This window comes from Protopterus annectens, chromosome 13.part0 (genome assembly GCF_019279795.1).
Source record: "Protopterus annectens isolate FY-2018-M chromosome 13.part0, PAN1.0, whole genome shotgun sequence".
NCBI classification, from domain to species: domain Eukaryota; kingdom Metazoa; phylum Chordata; order Ceratodontiformes; family Protopteridae; genus Protopterus; species Protopterus annectens.
Window position 1 is genome coordinate 273,497,708 of NC_056747.1, and position 18,979 is coordinate 273,516,686.

The window sequence follows — 18,979 nt, forward strand, 5'->3', positions numbered from 1 at the left end:
AAACCAACCACCTTTCTGGCAAAGAATCTCTAGGATGTCTCTGAATGAGATATTTCAGGTGCAGATCTAAGGGACCTTTCCCCTTCATCATAATTGGTGTCTTCTGTGAGAGATTCCTGTGGGGAATCTAAGAGCCTCCTTTTGCACAACCTCTTCTGGGGGACCTCCTCAGTGGAAAGACTATCAACTATGGTATATAAAAACACTACCACCAATAACTTTGGTACAAGAGAATAAAGGAGATACTACAAACAGTAAAAGTTCTGAAAAAGAAGAAAAAATACTTAGAAAAAACTGTGATGAAACACTCACTAAACCCCTTGAGCTCGAGAGATTGAAATCCTGTGTGAACATGAAGAGCGGCAAACAAGATCTGAGGTATTGCAGTGGTAAGGGGCATTATGGGTAAGGGAGAAGCTTGAGAGTCAGATCCTAGAATCCATAGAAGGTGGCAGAGTCTGATCTGAACCCATTTGTTGAGGCAGAATGAAAATGGACAACACAAATCGAATGATATGGTAAGTACAGAACCTCTTTTTATTTTGCAACAAGGCACAGTGGGGTTTCTCCAAGGACATGGAAGGATGGTAACCCAACAGAAAAAGTTCAGGTGTGACAGGTACAGCCCTGGGACAGAGATTATTCAATCAACAGAACAGCAACTCTGGGAATGCTGATATTCTATTGTCACCAATCCCAAGAAGGTCCAGATGTAGGTTTCACTCCCTTTACTTGTCTGTAACTGACCTTTTACCTTCTAGTATGATTTTATATGCTTTTCAGATCATACCTTTAGAGAATGGGCATCTCCTCCTGAGATGTTTCCAGTCTATAATCCACAATAGGCAATCATTTTTTATCAGTCTTACTCAGCTTTAATGAGAGTGCTTTTTCTCTCAAACTTTATTATATTCATCCTAAACTGACCAAGCTGAAAAAATAGCATGATTTTAAATTATACTGAAACATAGGAAATAACTGAAAATAAATCTAAATAGCAAGATAGTAATAATGACATTTGCTATGCATGCTCATCACATACCTGTAGTAGTAAGTATAAATGTGGTTGTGGTGTTTGGCATTTGTTTAGTTGTTGATACATCTGTAGCATTTGTAGGCCCGGGTACTGTAGTTCCTGTTGTTACATTATGAGTCATTGTGGTACTGTTGCTTTGCTGTGATGAGGTTGTGGTGCTCCCATTATGTGTAGAATTACTTCCAGCAGCACCAGTTTGTGAGGTAGTGGTAACACCAGATTCAGATTTATTAACAGATGTGCTGCTCTCTGTGGTAGGTGTGCTGGTACTATTAGTAATGTTATTACCACCTGATGTGAAATCTGTCTGTTTTTTTTCAGCAGTTACTGATATCTGTGTCCTGGCATTACCTGAAAGTAGAATGAAGTACAGTAATACTCTTAGATTAATGCAAACACCATACATTTGTTCAGCTGTTCAGCAGTGCCTATTATATCAATATTAGTTTAGTGGCATATAAAAACCTTTTCAAAAACATATTTAGCTATTTATGATTACAAAGGGCTATTTAAGCCTTGGTTGGTATCTCCAGCACAGTCTACACCTAAAAATAATCAGCTGTATCTTTGAAAAAATACATTATCAAAGCCAGTAAGGCAATATATTTATATTCCAAAAACTATATTATACACAAAATTGCCATCCCGAGTTTAATTTTCTTTTACTTCATCTAAGATGATTAGTCTGTGTAGCCTGGCCATAAACAATGTTTAGTAACTTAAATTAAACAACTTAAACTACAAAATGTAGAGTAAGAATTAGAAATATGTACTCTAACTATAAACTCATTAAAAAGGGTATACCACAGGCCTCTGACTTAGGACCATTACTTGTTGGTTTGTTAATGTAAGATTCTCTGACTTCAGTTAGGATATGACTTTATAAAATTGATGACAACATCAAAACTGAAAGCTCAATTACACATACTGAGGATCATCATCAGATGCAAAACTAACTTGATAGTTTAAATGAGATGGGTTTTATCAACGGATATGAGTTGTAACAATAACATTTTTTGGTGACTCAGAATTATGTCCATCAATATGTCCTAGATAATCAAGTTTGTTCATCTTCACACTTGGTTAAAGACTTGGGAATTATGGTAGACTGCTATAAAATCTGCTGAGAGCTCTACAAATATTATCAAGAATTGTTATGGTATCATTAAAAATATCCTTTGTTGTTTCTCTAGCAGGAATAGGCATGTGCTGGTTAAAGATATATTTTGCCAGGCTCCCTATTATGCTGTCACAGATGCAGGTTGTCGAATGCGTCTTTGTCAAACTGAAAAGCGTGAAAAGGAAAAATAGTGAAGTGGCTTTTAGCGAATTCTTTCCATAGGAAAGAATTAGTTTGCCCACTTTCGCTACTTTGCCTTTTTGGCACTGTAGTGCGATCTCGGAGTTGGTATATTTAAGGAGGGGGGGGCACAGCCCCCCACATTATGTAATGTTTTACATTTTTTCTTCTTCGGAACAGCGATTTTTTTGCCCTTGGGAAAAAATCGCTTTTCTGAAGTTTCAATGTTGTAAGCTTTCGCTTACATGGGGTCGATTATGTGTCGTTCGCTCTTCTGAGCGTGAGATATCATAATATAGATCCTTTTACCAGCATATGTCCAGTTATAAAATATGGTAGGTCCTGTGTATTGAGTATTTATCAGTTAAAGCTACTAGAACACATACAGAAAACATTAATCAAACAGGTAGTTGGGTGCAAACATCTGTGTTACAGTGAGAAATTTGAAAATCTATCTCTGTATTCTGTTGCATATAGAATTTTGAGTGTAGACTTGATTTTGGTCCAGAAATGCTTAGAGAATGACAGAATGGCTGCTATGTTAGGTGCTGAATTTGTTGATCATAATATCAATACCAGAAATTAAAATTCTCTAATTAAGTTAAATCAAAATTAAAAGATTGTTTCCACTCATAATCTGGTAGGTTGTAGAATTCTTTGCCTAATTAAGTTGGATGTGCTAAAGAACTATCATTATTTAAGTTACTGTTAGAATATTGGTTTAAAAATATTCATTATGCATCAGGGACTGTAATAAAGCAAACTGTTAAATGGCCTGCATAGGCTCTGAGCTTGTAAAATATTTAATTAAATCACTGAATGTTAACCTGGCTAAGGCTTTTGACTCTATCCCCACATGCTGGTATTACTGAAAATTTAGATGATGTAACCCCCTAGATTATTCGCTGGACTGCATACTAGCTATCAAATAGATACCCAGTAGTAAAACTTGCTCGTACCCTCTTTGAATGTAAAATTGTAACTAGTGGAGTAGCACCAAGATCTCTACTGGGCTCCCTTTTGTTTGGTATTTATGTTTGCAGCCATTCAAGCCAATATCCATGAAGTGTGGTTGATGAAGTTTGCTGATGACTGCTCTGATACTAAATTGCTCTAAAAATGGCCAGAATATGCACATACCGGGCGTACTAAAAATGGTCTCAAGCCAAATGCAAAAAAGGGTACCACAGTAGTGCTCAGCAAAAAAGCCCCCCCCCCCCATATGTTATAAGTGGTACTCCTCCTCAGCTAGTCATGGTCATGAGACCTGACTACTTATATGGACAACTCTCTCTCTCATTCGATCATCATGTTTCCAGCATAGTCAGGAAATCCTTTTAGCTGGCTTTGTTAATTTCCAGTGGAATAGCTTCAAGATCCAAGAAAGTCATCTTACTGCAGCACTCTTACCTTACCAAGCCCATCATTGAATACAATGTCCCTTTCAGTATATACAAATTCAAGCATACTACTCAACTGGAAAGGCCCCAAAAATTTTTAACCTAAAAATGAAAGGCCTTAAATCCTTTAACTATCCCAAAAATCAGCACAAGTTATACTTAATAGTCTACTGGCTGTTCCATGGTAACTTGTGTCTCACTTTGCAAACCATGAAAGACCCAGTCCTATTAGACCGTGTATTTCTTCATAAAACCAATGTCTCTATAAACACCCTTACTAGAGTCCTAATTGGTACTAACAAATAAACAAGACTCACTGGATGTATAAGTTCCTAACTCAATGTTCCCAGACTGTAGAATAAGTAGTACTTAGTCTGCCATTACGGCTAGTCTTGTTGATTTAATGGGTAGACATAAATCTGCAACAGAGTTATCATGTATAGTCTTATGAGTTTGGAGATGAAAACTATTAAGTACTCATTAAGGGTGGAAAGAACTCTTAAGTGTGTTTTCTTAAAGGTGTACATGGCTAAGCTTCTTATGGTCTCTCTGATCACATACCTTTTGTTGTTACTATATTCCTATTCTATTTCAGAGTAAAGCCAATAAACTAAAGATCCCCTCAGTAGCCTGTCTGTATATTTCCCAGGGACACAAATTAGTTACACACGTGGCTCTACCTTGGCTCATTCCAGTCTAAATACAGACCTCATCATTATGGGTTATCGGGGACCTAAATGCTGATTGGAATCCCACTGGAAGATTTTACTGACAAGACTGGTTCCATTCAGACAATAAACCTCACAACAGCAGCAAGCAAAACCTCTGGCAGTGACCACATGTTGCCTTGCTTAACCACAGCTGCACCTAGCAATATCAAATTAGTAAATATTACGGCTGAATCCATCAGTGACTACTTACCTACATTTACCTACATTTATTGTGTGGGGCCATACACAAATCCAAAAGACTGAAATAGTTTTATGCCCCAAAAACTTAATGCAAACTGATTCTTAATGCTTTGGTCAAGTGCTTTGTTGTAAGAACCAATGATCAGGGAAGGAAAGTTTACGCCATAAGCTGCAAACTCACTCAGTTCACACTTGACAAGAACAAGAACAGGAAAGCTGTCTTATAGAGATTATCACACATCTATTGCTAGACATTCCAAATTAAAATTCACAGAAATGACCTGCCTCCACAGTGCAGAGGGATGAAGCCCTGACTGCACTACAGATGACACATGTTCAGTTAGCAGCTGGATCTGATGGATGACATGGGCTGGGGAGGAAGGAAAAAGTGAATTTTGCTGGCTCATCCATCCTGGTGGGAGGGAGGGAGGTGGCTACCTACATTTCTTGTTTGGGGCCATACAGTGCAGTCAGGGCTTCATCTCTCTGCATCATGGAGGTGGACCTTTTCTGTGTATTTTAGTATGGAATATTTAGAGATACAGTATAATATGACACATCAAAGCCTTGACCAAGAATGTGATCCAAAGCAGGTTAGCATTTCTTTGCAACTCAAGTCTTCACTTGAGTGACACCTACTAGGATCACTGGATGTTGCACTCATGAAGCACAAGTCTGCACAGTGGATGTTGTTAGGCAATGCACAGCACTTGGCAACCTGTGAAGCAGTGTGTCTGTGTGCATGCATCAGTGTGTGTGTGTGTGTGTGTGTGTGTGTGTGTGTGTGTGTGTGTGTGTGTGTGTGTGTGTGTGTAGACACGCACACCTTGCTGATGTGGAACTCAATTGTGTCACCAATGGGACCTCCAGGGGTAGGACTCGCAGCAGGATATGCTAGCTGTCCCACTCCTTACCACCCAACTCTTGTCACTAGTGGAAAAATGAGTAATTTGGGCTTCATAGGCAGAAATGAATGGGGGCTGTAAAACTCTTGCCTACCCTGTAAAAGCAAGTCTCTCAGGTCTATAGAACAAATAGGCCAATTGAGCATTGGCAGAGTCATCATGCTGGGTCCTGCAGAGAAGGGGGGGGGGGGTAAAAATTACATAGAAAGTAAAACAGGTATTCAACCATAGCACAATGCACCAACATTCAGTGAAATATTCTGGTTACAACACTCTTATTACAAAAAATATTGACTCAAGAAAAGTGATATTATAAAAAAGTGACATCATATTCAATGTCCTATAAAAGTCTACAATTCCTGCTAAAATGACAAGAGTAGATTCGGAATATCATTAAATATTGTAATACATGTAAAAACAAAGGATTGGATATTATAAAGGGTGGGCAAGACTGCTGAAATAATGCAGCAGCATGTGTCTGTTACCTGGTGAGCAATTATGGCTACAACTGAAGTTTATTTATTTATGAATTTATTAACCTGGGTAGAGCACTGTCCCTAATTGACCATTTTCAGATTAGGCCCAGATGTATATTTACAGACAAAATAGAAAAAAAAAGTAATAATCTGTATGATTATGACTCAATAACAGAGCTGTATGGGAATATATACAAATATAATTCAACAAAGGAGTTAAACTGATAAATGAATATACAAAACCTTATTGAGGTGCAAAGTGTCTGATACATAAATATACATAAGAGGAGACTGTGGCCATTCAAGGTGAAGTTAGAGTCGGTGACAGATATTTAAAGTAGTAGTAATTATAGTAGTGTTTAAAACACTACTAATATCTTCCAAACAATCACAATGCAAGTCCTACTACCCTTGCTCCTACTAGCCCTCACCTCCCTTTCCTACGCTACAACCATACAAACTAACCTACCCCTAGACACCACCTCATCCCATACAACACATACTGGAAAACACACCACCTCCCACATAAGCTTTACAGTCTGTCCAACACTATTTTCCACTAATGTTATGCTACACACTTCTAACATCCATCTACCTACTACTATCAATAGGAAAGCAGTATGCGTATCACTTTCAAACCTAACCTATGTTATCAAACACATATTCAAACTCAGCAAAAGACTCCTCATACCTGGCGACATACACCCAAACCCAGGACCCTCCTTCACTGACCTTCCAAATAGAGCTCACCTAATTATCTCCTAATTAATATCAACATAAGAAGTATTTCAAATAAACTAGAAGACCTACATGCTTTTATTACTCATTACTCCCCTGACATTGTAACCATTACTGAAACCTGGCTAAAACCACATATCCCCAGCGATGAGTTTCTGCCACCAGGTTACAACATCTTAAGGCTAGATAGAAAAAATAGGAAGGGTGGTGGAGTCACAATTGTATTCAAAAACGAAACAAACCTTCAGCCATTTCATACCCCTCTACCAACATTTCAAAACGCCAAAATCATAGGCTCTATTCTATCAATAAACAATGAAAAAAATTATCCTTTGTTGCTACATTCCTCCTGGGAATAACTCCCCAGCCATAGAAGAGATCCTTCAATGGCTGAATGAAAACTCCCCTCAAGAAACAATTTTATTAGGTGACCACGATACCGACTGGCAAACCTGCAGCTCCAAAAACCCTACCAACAGTATTAACCTCTACAATTTCACACAACTAATTCAAGATCCCACCAGAATAGATAAGAAAACCCATAAACAAACCATTATTGACTGGACGCTAGTAAATAGCCCCAAACATCACTATCAGGTTGGATCCTTACCAGATGCACTCAGTGACCATCTCCCCACTTTCCTTCTTAGGAAATGAACCAACACCCCTAAACCCATAACCTACAGATTCATCAGGGATGATCGTAACTTAACCCCAGACAACCTAAACAAAATTCTCCAACAATGTAACTGGCTCCCTCTAAAAACCCCACACCTAGATCAGGCAGTAGACTACTTTAATAATATATTTATCTCAGTTCTAAATTCCATGGCACCAGTAAGGAAGAGAAAAAACAAAGCAAACTATGCACCATGGTTAAGTTGAGACACAAGACCCCTTCTAAAAGACAGAGACAAGACCTGGAAGCAATGGAAACAAGACAACTCTGATCATACCAAGCAAAAGTATAATCAACTTAGGAACTTAACCAAAAAATAAACCAAACTCGACAAACAAAACTACTTCCTAGGTCGCCAAACAAATACTCAAAAAAATCCCCCAAAATTTTGGCATTCTATCAACTCCCTACTAAAATCTGGAACAATTGCTACCCCCACCCCCACCTTCCCATATACTAACAGCAAAGATATAGCCTCCCAGCTTAACTCTCACTTCATAAACTCAATCCAAACTCTGTCCAACCAGCTAAAAAACACTAATACTTCATTTACCACAGCTGCTGGGAACACTCCTGGCAATACTACCAACCATCCTTCTCCCTCTCTCCAGTCCCTACATCAAAAATTAGAAACCTCCTCCTCAAACTAAAACCTACCATGCTAGCTGCAGATGGTATATCCACTAACTTCCTAAGAATAGCAGCTGACTCTCTTTCTTACCCAGTATCAATCCTAATAAACAGGTCCATTCAAGAAACTTATGTTCCACAACTATGGAAAATATCCTACATTATACCTCTTCACAAAGGAGGTAAATCTTATGACTTTTCCAGCTATAGACCTACAGCTATTCTTCCCCCCTTATCTAAGCTCCTAGATAAATGCATACATTCACAAGTTATGCAATTCCTAGACACAAACAAGCTTCTGTCATCCACCCAACATGGTTTCTACCCTCACCATAGTACAACTTCTGCTCTTCTCTCATTCGCCAATCTGGTTAAAGAACATAGAAACAACAACTATGTATCTGCTACCTTTTTAGACCTCTCATAAGCATTCAACATGGTCTCACACCCTAAACTACTGGACACTCTTCATTCTCTATCCTTTACTTCCCCTACCATCTCCTGGTCCAATAGCTACCCATCAAACAGACAACAATCTGTAAAATGGCACAATGAACTATCCCCTCCTCACCCTAACTCTATAGGAGTACCACAAGGCTCAATATTAGGCCCACTACTTTTCTCTGTCTTTACAAACAATCTATATACCTCCTCCAAGCAAGCCTCACTAATTTAGCATGCAGATGATTCCACTCTCATCTGTGCAGCCCCATTTGTCAACACCCTACACCAACTAGCCCAAGAATCATTCGCTGCTACTGAAATTTGGATCACTGACATCCAACTTATTCATAATCCTAACAAAACCAAACTTCTGCTGTTCACAACTAATAAAACAAAATCCTCCCCTCTACTTTCTCTGTCTCATCTAGGAATGGCACTATCATCTCTCCATCCACCCACACAAAACTCCTAGGAGTTGAAATAGACAACCTATCATTTGATCTTTACATAGCGCAAACCATTCAAAAAGTTCATAAGAAAATGGGAACCCTATACAGGCACAAAAACTATCTCACAGCAAAAGCATGGATCACCCTAGCTCAAACTCACCTTCTATCAGCACTTACTTATGCAGCACCAATCCTAACCCACACTAAAAATCAGATCTGGATAAGTTTGAGTCATGCTACAACAAAATTGCTAAGTTTGTCAACAATTCCCCCTTTAGAACTCACCACTGCCAAGTACTAAAAGAAATTAAATGGCTTGAATTTCCTAACTTACTAACTTACCAACAACTCATCTACGTCTTTAACATCAGAAACTACCCAGATAAAAACTCCTGCCCTCAGTCAGCTAATAACCTCCCACTCTTCTAGTCGCACTCTAGGCTCATCCAATAAACCCCTCCTCAGTGTTACTACTGCTAACAACACTGCAGGAAAAGCCCTTTATTCCCACATCATAGCTAAAAAAATGGAACAATCTCCCCACCAATATAACCTCCTTAACAAGAAACACAAACTTCAAAAAATTACTCAAATCTCATCTCAGGACAACTTGGCCCTTGTATCACTTGACAATCTCTAAACCTTCTCTTCTCTTCTACCAAACTACACCAGTCTAGAATACACACTATTCTATTCACATAGAAATACTGACTCTTATAATAAGCCCCGGCCCGGACCTCCCGATTGATGGAGTTGATGGACCCATTGACAAGGTTTGTCTTATTAGGAATAATTTTAGCATTTATAATTTTAGTAGTTTAAATGTGGAAAATGAGCATTTTACTCTTTTTTCTAAGGGTTTAAAGTTTATACCGAATAACAATGGAGACATGGCTAAAAGCCTTTTAGACATAAAACTATTTCTGAGAAAAGTGAATTTTAACGTGATGTGGCCTAGTACAAACAATATAAGAAAAAGTAATGGTATGGATTGTGACATATTAAGGAGAAAAAGCATATACAATCCACCATTACATCCTCAAATAAAGAATTTAGAAAAAGTGGTTGAAAAAGAAATCAGAAAGTCGTGTAATACTAACATATATTACAATAATTTAACTAAAAAGGAAAAAGAGTTATTATATGAGATTAAGAACAATAAAGAAATAAGAATAATGAAGCCTGACAAGGGTGGGGGGATCATTTTTATGGACTATATCCTCTATGACAGCAAAATGTATACACATTTACGGGATGAAAATAGGTACAGAATAGTCTCTAAAAATGAGATTAATATAGCCTACCATAGAATAGATACGGCTTTACATGATATGGTACAAGAAGGGTTAATAAGTCCTAGTAGTTATGGATTTCTAAAGGTGGATAAACCAAAGGTCCCGGTAATCTTTGGGATACCTAAAATCCACAAAAATCCTTTAGACCCCCCATTGAGACCCATAGTGTCAGCTGAAGGTTCTAAAACCGAGACCTTGGCTAAATATGTGGACAAGAAGTTAAAGCCTATATGGACTGGGAGGCCTAGTATTTTGAAAGATTCATGGGAGTTATTAAGTGATCTAAATAACTGTGGATGGCAAGATAATATGTTATTCCTAACAATTGATATAGTTGATTTATTTTCCTCCATACCTCATGAGGAAGGTAAGAATATATTGGAGGAAATAGTGTTTGAATATGAAGATATGTGTAGGAATGACAAACTAGCATGCCTTTGGCTCATGGACTTGGTTTTAAGTAACAATTTCATTTATTTTAAAGGTGAATTCTTCCAGCAGATCCAGGGGGTAGCCATGGGGGCAGCTTGTGCCCCCACATATGCTAATCTTATTTTGGCATTTTGGGAAGAAAAATACGTCCTTAACTCCATTTATAAAGAATGTTGGACAATGTATAGGAGATTTTTGGACGATATAGTTATCCTCTGGACAGCTGGGAGAGATAGACTACCTGAATTTATAGATTATTTAAATTCAACCACTAGTTTTTTAAGCTTTACGCATCATGTGTCAGAGTATAGTTTAATATATCTGGATGTTGAATTTTATAAGGGGGAAAGACATTATGAATCTAAAGTATATAGGAAGCCCACGTATTGTAATTCCTTCCTACACTTCACTAGTGCCCACCCTAAACATTGTAAAAAAAGCATTGTCAAGGGACAATTTGTCAGGGGTAGCCACATGACAAGTTTGGAACAGGATTTTAAAAATGAATGTGATTTACTGGAAAAAATGTTTTGGGAGAGAGGCTACCCCAAAGAATTTGTTGAGCAAATAAAAATGGAAGTGAATGAAGGAAGAAAAGATAGATTTCAACCAATATATAAAGGACAAGAAAATGGAGCTACAACTAATCCCATTATAAGCACAGGACAAATAAGTGCTAATAGTAATAGATCTGAAGGTTATTCTCAGGCATTAGTACTAGAGTATAATAGTATAAATAGCGGAATAAGTAAGATATTCCTTAAGGAATGGGAGAAGTTTGTGGCTTTTTCTGATATAGAAAGTATATCTAACATTCCTAAGAAAATAATTTATAGGAATTCAAGAAACATGGGTAATATTTTGGAGAGTAGGAAGGTGGTTTCTAATAGAAATAATAATAAGAAGGGTACTTATAAGTGTGGGCGTTGTGCCCAATGTAGTTATGTATCCAATGGGGAGGGGTACTATATTCAAAGTAGAAATAAAAAGGTATATAGTCTGGAATATTTTAATTGTAATACACAGGGCATAGTATATCTTGCCTATTGTGAAAAATGTGGTTCTTTTTATGTTGGTAAATCCGAAAGAGCTTTAAAAAAACGAATTTACGAGCATATATATGAAATTTCTGTAAAGAAAGAGAGCAATGCTCTATATAAGCACAGTAAAATGTGCAAGGAATACAAATTCAAGTTTTTGATTATAGAACATATACCAATGGATATTAGGGGGGGGCCCTGGGAGACCAGGATTGAATATAAAGAACTATGGTGGCAAGTGGCATCCAACTCGACACCGTAAAACTCCACTGCCATTCAATGTGCGGACAAGGTGATCCGCTGTGGCGACCCCTAACTGGGAAAAAGCCGAAAGAAGAAGAAGAAGATGGTGGCAAGTGGCATTGAATGCTGATAAATATCCAGGGTTAAATGACAACATTACTATATTACCCTTATTAAAATTAAGAGCAGCCAAATTGTAGGAAAATATATACCTACTTTTGCCACCAGAGGTCCCCAATATAACTCCCCATAGATTCAGACTATACATTATTATGAATTTACAATGTCCTTATAATATCATATTAAAGAAATTTTATTTTAACATATGTTTTCATTTTATACACATGTATTATATTGTTCAGTAACATATTTATTGGGAATATTTATGTGTATATATTTATTAATATATTTATTAAAATATGTTATATTTTAAGTATTTATACATATATATTTTTAATTGTCATTTTTATAATTTTATTCTATGTGGAACGTACATTTGTTGAAAGAAGTATGATTGGGGTGTATGAAATACTAATATTTTGAGTGTTGTGAATTTCTGTTTTAAATATTGATTGGATGTAATTAGGGAATTAATTATCACCTTAGTAAGATTATAAATAGGCACAACTGGATGCATTGGATTATCTGATGAAGTCAACGTGTAACGAAAACGCAGTGTGTGATTTTACAAAAGCGTTCATATATTTTGCAGTGTTTGGCGTTTTGGATTAATAAAAGACTGTACAATAGGTCCTGGTGTCGTGGACTGGTCTCTGGGGTGGCGAGTGGTTCCATCCGTTTACTGCTGACTTTTGAGTAGAGTTTCGAGTTTCTTTGGCAGTTCCTTTATTTGTTTGACTCTTATAATATACCAAACTGTTCTTTGTACTCCTTTCTGTGCATACTTACTAAAACTGTAAGCAGTACATACTACCTTTATAAAAAAATATTTCTAACTGTATTTCAGTCCTGCAAAACCTGTTAACTATTGTGAACAAATTTCTGAACCTTTGTAAATACTAATCAAACAGTATCTCAGTCCTTAAGTGCCTATTAACCTATTGTTAACAAAGTTATGAATATCTCTGCTTGTAAATAATTTTCTGTATTACCAGTTTGTATATTTCTCATTGTATAAAAATCTTCTTAATTGTGGAGCTTTTCTCCCTGGGCCTCCACTGAAAATGGACCTGATCCAGCTGGATTTTCCCGGTAAACAAATGGAAAATAAATAAAATATTCACTCGCAGAGATGAAACTCATAGCAGATGTTTAGTGCTAGGTTTGAATTTGAAGTGGATAGAGTGCTCTGCCTAAGTAACATGTCTTTTACTGATACATTTACATGTTGAAAGTGTAAAGAAGTTTGCTTTGAGTTCTTTTCTAAAGGTATAGAAGGAAAGAATGTCTCATTTATTTGGGAATGGAGTGACAAGTTTTGGGATGCAGGATGGAGAAAGCATGATAATCATCATATTGATCAGTGCTACAGTAGTCTCAGCTATAAGGGTTATATCTTGCACTGGATAGAATGGATAGCAGTTTCCAAAGGTTCACAGCACCTTTCATGCACCCAAACCATCACTGGCTAAAAAGACAAGTTTGGGCACCAAGCCCTTTAGAGCTTTCCTGCCACTGAAGAATATGCTCACCTGGGGCTTTTGAAGATCGACAGGTTGTGTTGTTCCTTTGCTGGGAATTTATGCTGCCTTTGGGGAAAAAAACTTCCATTAAAAAATGTTTGTTTATTAATGCTATTCTGTTCAGGATAGTTATCTTTAAGCTTGGAATTTGTGTTTTAAAGGACCGCACCGCACTTTATTTCTGCCAGTTTAAAAGTTGTTTAAAGTAACTGGAAAATATTTTTTTTTCTGTGGAGAAATTTAGTTTAGTTTAGTTTTTAGGGCTGGTAATGCCTTTTTACTGTGTTTTTGTGTGAAAAACTGACTTTAAAGACTTTTCATTTGTACCAGTTTTTGCTGTTTATTTTTCCCGGGAAAGAAGCTCAATTTTCAGCTTGACCATGGAGCAAACTACCAGTCCCATGATTGGTCCTTCTTCCAGTCACAAAAAGAAAAAGTTAAGCAACCAGGTTTTCCACCATAGCAGGCTTGCAGTTTACCTCAGCTACAGATGGGTGACTCTGATGTGGCTGCTGTTTGCTCCTCACTCACTCTGGTGTAGCACAGCACCTACAGCCACTATGGACTGGGGTTAGCCACATCCTCTGTGACTTTTAGAGTCCCCTCAGTGGGCAAGGGGGAGCCACTCTTGTCGGTCCTGGAAGAAGGAACAGGAAAGACTTCCCTGTTTTGTCAGAATGTTGTGCTCATCCCTGGGGAAGCTGCTGTCACCACTAAAAATGCTGTTGGCCCCATTTTTCCTGTCAAAAAGAAACAAAAAACTAAACATGTATCTACTACTACTCAAATTTCCTTAGATAGGAGTATTTTACTGAATCTAGCTCAGGGCTGAATTTAGGCTATTGACATCTGCTTGTTAAGGTAATTTTTGGTAAAAGAAAGACTGTATCTCTTTTCCTGAAGAGATTCAATATTCTGAATCTGAACTGGAAGAGGAAGGGACAAATACAGAGTTTTCTCCTCAGATTTTTAATCAGACTCAGAGGATTCTCACTGTGGGGGTTTCCTCTTTCTCTGAGACTATATCTGGAATGTGCCAGTATTTTTAACAGGACAACACTGAGGTTTCTTAGACCTTCAGAAAACACTATAAACTGTTATGAAGGAACTTTCAGAATCTTCACTATTACTCCAGTTCTGTCTGCTTTGGAGGATGTGTGCATCACTGCCTGCAATTTTCCTGATAGTCAGCTACCCCTAAAAAGGCAAACAGAATAACTAAAGATCTGAAGTTGTTGTCTTCATCTGGTCTTCAACCTGTGGGTTCCCAGATCCGTCTCAGATCTGACTCGGCTACATATCCAACATCGGAACTGAGCTCAAAGCTCTTCCTCTTAACCATAATGCTCCTGCCTCCTTCCTCGCTTCAGATCTCATTTGCCGAGCTTTATGTCTGCATCATGATCCATGTTCTCGGCTGTAAAAGTTTTGGTAAGTAAAAATCTTTGATTGAAATTTCCTCTTTTCTTCTCTTTTTCTGCTTTTTTACCTCCCCTTGTACTTTTGCTTCGGTTAAAAAAAAACAAAAACTTCCCTTTATCTTTCCTCTTCTGTGTGGTCTGTGTGACTGCTTCAAAAAATGTACAAAATGTGGTCACAAGCTCTCTCCATCAGATGGCCACACTGTGCATCATTTGTCTTGGGGCAGGCCATCTCCAGACTTCCTGGTGCCATCTGTGCAGAGTTTAATCCCCAGGCACTGATGGACAGGAGGAACAAACTAATTCTAAAGGGCCTTCTTCCCTCTTCTTCCTCCGGGACTCAAATCCCTGCTGCCCCGGCGTCTGCCCTGGTTTCCCCCAGCCTCTGGAACTCAAACTCCTGCTAAGAGGACTGAGGATGGAGACAAATCATCCAAGATGGCTAGGCCTAAGAAGCGATCCCCAGATCGCTCGGCTTCCACCAGCCCACCAACCAAAGTTAGGTTGGCTTCGTGGTCGGAGTCTCCCTGGCTCCATTCCCCTCAGTTCTCTCGTGAGCTGGTGGTGCTCCGGACCTAGTCGCCTGCTCAGGCTTCTACTCACCTCGCCTTCAGGCCAATGTTGGTCACCTCTTCTTCCCATTCCACCCGTAGTCTTAGTGAAGTGGAGACGGATAGGATGATGCAGAAGTTCATCCGCACCTAGATACAGATGGGAGTCTTACCTACCCCCTCTTCCTGTGGAGCGAAGAGCATGCAGCCCTTTTTCACCCCTATTACTCCTTCTCCAATCCAACCTCTGGTTTCAGAGCCCTTGGATCCAAGGAAACTCTATGTCAAGGGGCCAGTGTCAATGGTACCTTGTACCTCGACGCCGGCCATGACCTTGAGCAGGTTGGATCTGACTAGCTCAGATCTGACAGGTTCTCAGAGCTATAGCCATGGCATCAGATCTGAAGGGGTGGTGTCAGCTCTGAGTTTGTTGGAGCAGAGTCTTCCCCTTGGTATCTCAGCACCTGGAGGTTCGGCTCTGACTCCCCCATCGGGTCAGAGGGTTACGGATCCTCCTATTGTTCTTTCTCAGGATGTCCGTTCCCCTTCGGCCTTCAGCATGCTGGAGAGGATACTCTCAATTTCTTCAAGACCCTTGACAATCTCATCTTTGGATTTCGCCCCGGCTCCCTCTGTTTCTGGTGTGGATCCAGCCATTCTGCCATCTCAGGGACAGCCTGCCACCTCTTTGCCCCAGGATGCTCCCTCTTGGGAACAGCAAGACTTTGGCGAGTCCTCCCCAGACATCCCCAGTGAGGAGGTCCCTCACAAACGTACGTGCAAAAGGAGGCAATTAGACTCCCCACTGGAGTATCTCACTGAAGAAACCAATTTGTTGGAAGGGGAAGGTTCCCCACTGTCACCCCCTGAGGATGTCTCCTTTGGAGACATCATGGAACTCATTCACCAGAGTGGGGGATGGTCTGCCCAAAAACGTACCTCAGACGAATTGGTGTTCCTGGAGGCATTTGGCGCAGGACCCTCTACTTCCTGGGTGCCCCCTCCCGCAGATCTCCTAGTGGATCTCTTTATATCTCAGGAGTAGAAGGAACCGGACATGGTGGAACCCATTCCCAAATGCCTGGACAAGGTTTTGAGCCCCCCTTCACACAGATTATATTGGAATAAGGGATCCCCAGTTGGTGCCATGTTGGTGGCAGCTGCCACTAAAAAGGACCTCACTCAGGAGAGCTCTACAGTCCACCCTCCTGACCGAGAGTCAAGGACAATGGACTGTTTTGGAAAGTGGGTGTACACTTCAGCGACCTTCTCTGTACAGGCTCTGAATTACATGGCACATGTGATTCAGCTGCAGTGAGACCTGGTGAATGAGATCACTGTGTTGACCCCTGGGTCCATGTCAGCAGAGGACAAGAAGGTGTTTTCCGCTCGTATGGCCACCCTAAAATCAGTTGCGAACACCTCTATGTGCCTCCTCTCTCATGGGACCGGGGGTGCCACTAGAGCTGCTGGTGCAGGTGTTGTCATCAAGCGACACACCTGGCTCATGCTCTGTGCGTTCTCAGAACCCTTTAAGGGGTCATTTACCAATGCCCAATATGACAGTTCCTCCCTTTTTGGGAAGTTGGTACATCACACCTTAGTTCAGAGTGAGAAGGATGGGAAGACTCAGTCTGCTGTTGGAATCTGCTTTTCGGCACCTCAACAATCCTTCTCTAGAATCAGCGAGGGACCAGGAAGATGTGGTGCTGGAAATCTCAGAGTTTTCCCAGAGATACTCAGGAGTCATCTTCCCCCAGGGTTAGAGGAGGATTTGATAGATGCTGCCCTAGAGGCAGAGGGGGTCCGATAAATTATGCATCTCCAGAACCTTTCTCGGAAAGACCTGCCCAGCAGCCCTAAAGGGTTGCCCGGCTGCTCATTTCTGGAGGCAGTCGGGGGTCATCTCTCACTACACCTAATGGAGTGGGAGTCCATCACAAAAGATCCTTGAGTGTTGCAAATTATATCCAGAGGCTATTCAGTCCCCTTTCTCAAGTCACCTCCACCACCCAAACACCTCCCGAACATTCCACCTATGCACAGGGAGGATGCAGCACTGGAAATCACAAAGCTGCTAAGAAAGCAAGTCATCTAACCCATCCCCCTAGATGACTCTGGATTAGGCATTTATTCCAGGTTCTTTTTGGTGCCAAAGAAAACGGGTGACCTAAGACCCATTTTAGATCTCTCCACCTTGAACCTGTCAGTGGCCAAGATGAAGTTCTGGATGATCACCCTTCAATCTATCTTGCCCTTCCTGCAGGAGAATGACTGGATGTGCTTGATCGACCTCCAGGATGCGTACTATCACATCAAGATGGACAGGCGCTATCGGAGGTTTCTCCTCTTCTGACTAAGAGCCAATCATTGCCAGTTCAGAGCGCTCTGCTTTGGTCTAACCACAGGCCCCAGGGTGTTTACCAAAGTGATGTCAGTAGTAGCAGTTCACCTGAGATTCCAGGGCATACACGTCTTTCCCTACCTGGACAATTGGCTCCTCACTGCCCCTTCCACCCATCAACTTTGTCAAGTGAGGGATTCTTTTTTCTCCTAGCCCAGAGGTTAGGCATTAACATCAATCTCAACAAATCATCTCTGGCCCTAGTCCAAGCATTAGACTTCATTGGGAATCAATTAGACACAATTCAAACCAAAGTTTTTCTTACTCCGGATAGGATGCACACTCTGAAGCTACATGTTCTTTGCAGTATTCAAACTCGGTCTCTGACAGCGGAAATAGTATTAAGGGCACTGGGGTCCATGGTGGCCATGATCAATCTCCTGCCTTTGGCGCATATTCACATGCGGGTTCTTCAGTGGACCCTTGCAGTACAATGGTCCTTGTTAGATCTTCCGTTAACTCACTCTGTCCGAATCTCTTGAGTGTGCAGGGACTCTGCTCTGTGGTGGATTCATTCCTCGGACCTTGTTCGGGGTCATCCCTTTCTTCCACCTTTCGCCATGGCCACGGTGACTACAGACGCCTCCCAGCTAGGGGGGGGGGGCACTGCTCAGTAAGTACAGTTCAACGTATGTGGTGCTGTTATGAGACGAGATTGCATATGAACGTCCTGGAGATGAGGGTGGTGCTTCTAGTGCTGCAGGCTCTCCATGCCCATCTTCCCTCAGGAACAATTGCTATCCAGACAGACAATAAGTCGGTGATCTGGTACATCAACAACAGGGGGGAACCAGATCTTATCCCCTGTGTCGCGAAGCCATAAGAGTGTGAGAGTGGACGATCTCCACTGGCCATTTTCTGGTGGCAATGCACATTCCGGGGTGGTCCAATATTCTAGCATATAGGCTCAGCAGATCTATTCTGATGCATTATGAGTGGTCTTTGAATCCTTCAGTAGTGAAACAGATCTTTCTCAAGTGGG

General features: G+C 40.2%; 1 protein-coding gene across 1 annotated transcript in view; it reads right to left on the minus strand.

The window, feature by feature from the left end:
• LOC122787233 (cell wall protein DAN4-like) overlaps positions 1 to 18,979 on the minus strand; it is a 1,236,685-nt gene that overhangs the window by 746,157 nt on the left and 471,549 nt on the right. Inside the window, exon 2 of the mRNA XM_044053833.1 lies at positions 1,043 to 1,387. Within this exon, the coding sequence (XP_043909768.1) occupies positions 1,043 to 1,387 (345 nt within the window). The remainder of the gene's footprint in view (positions 1 to 1,042; positions 1,388 to 18,979) is intronic.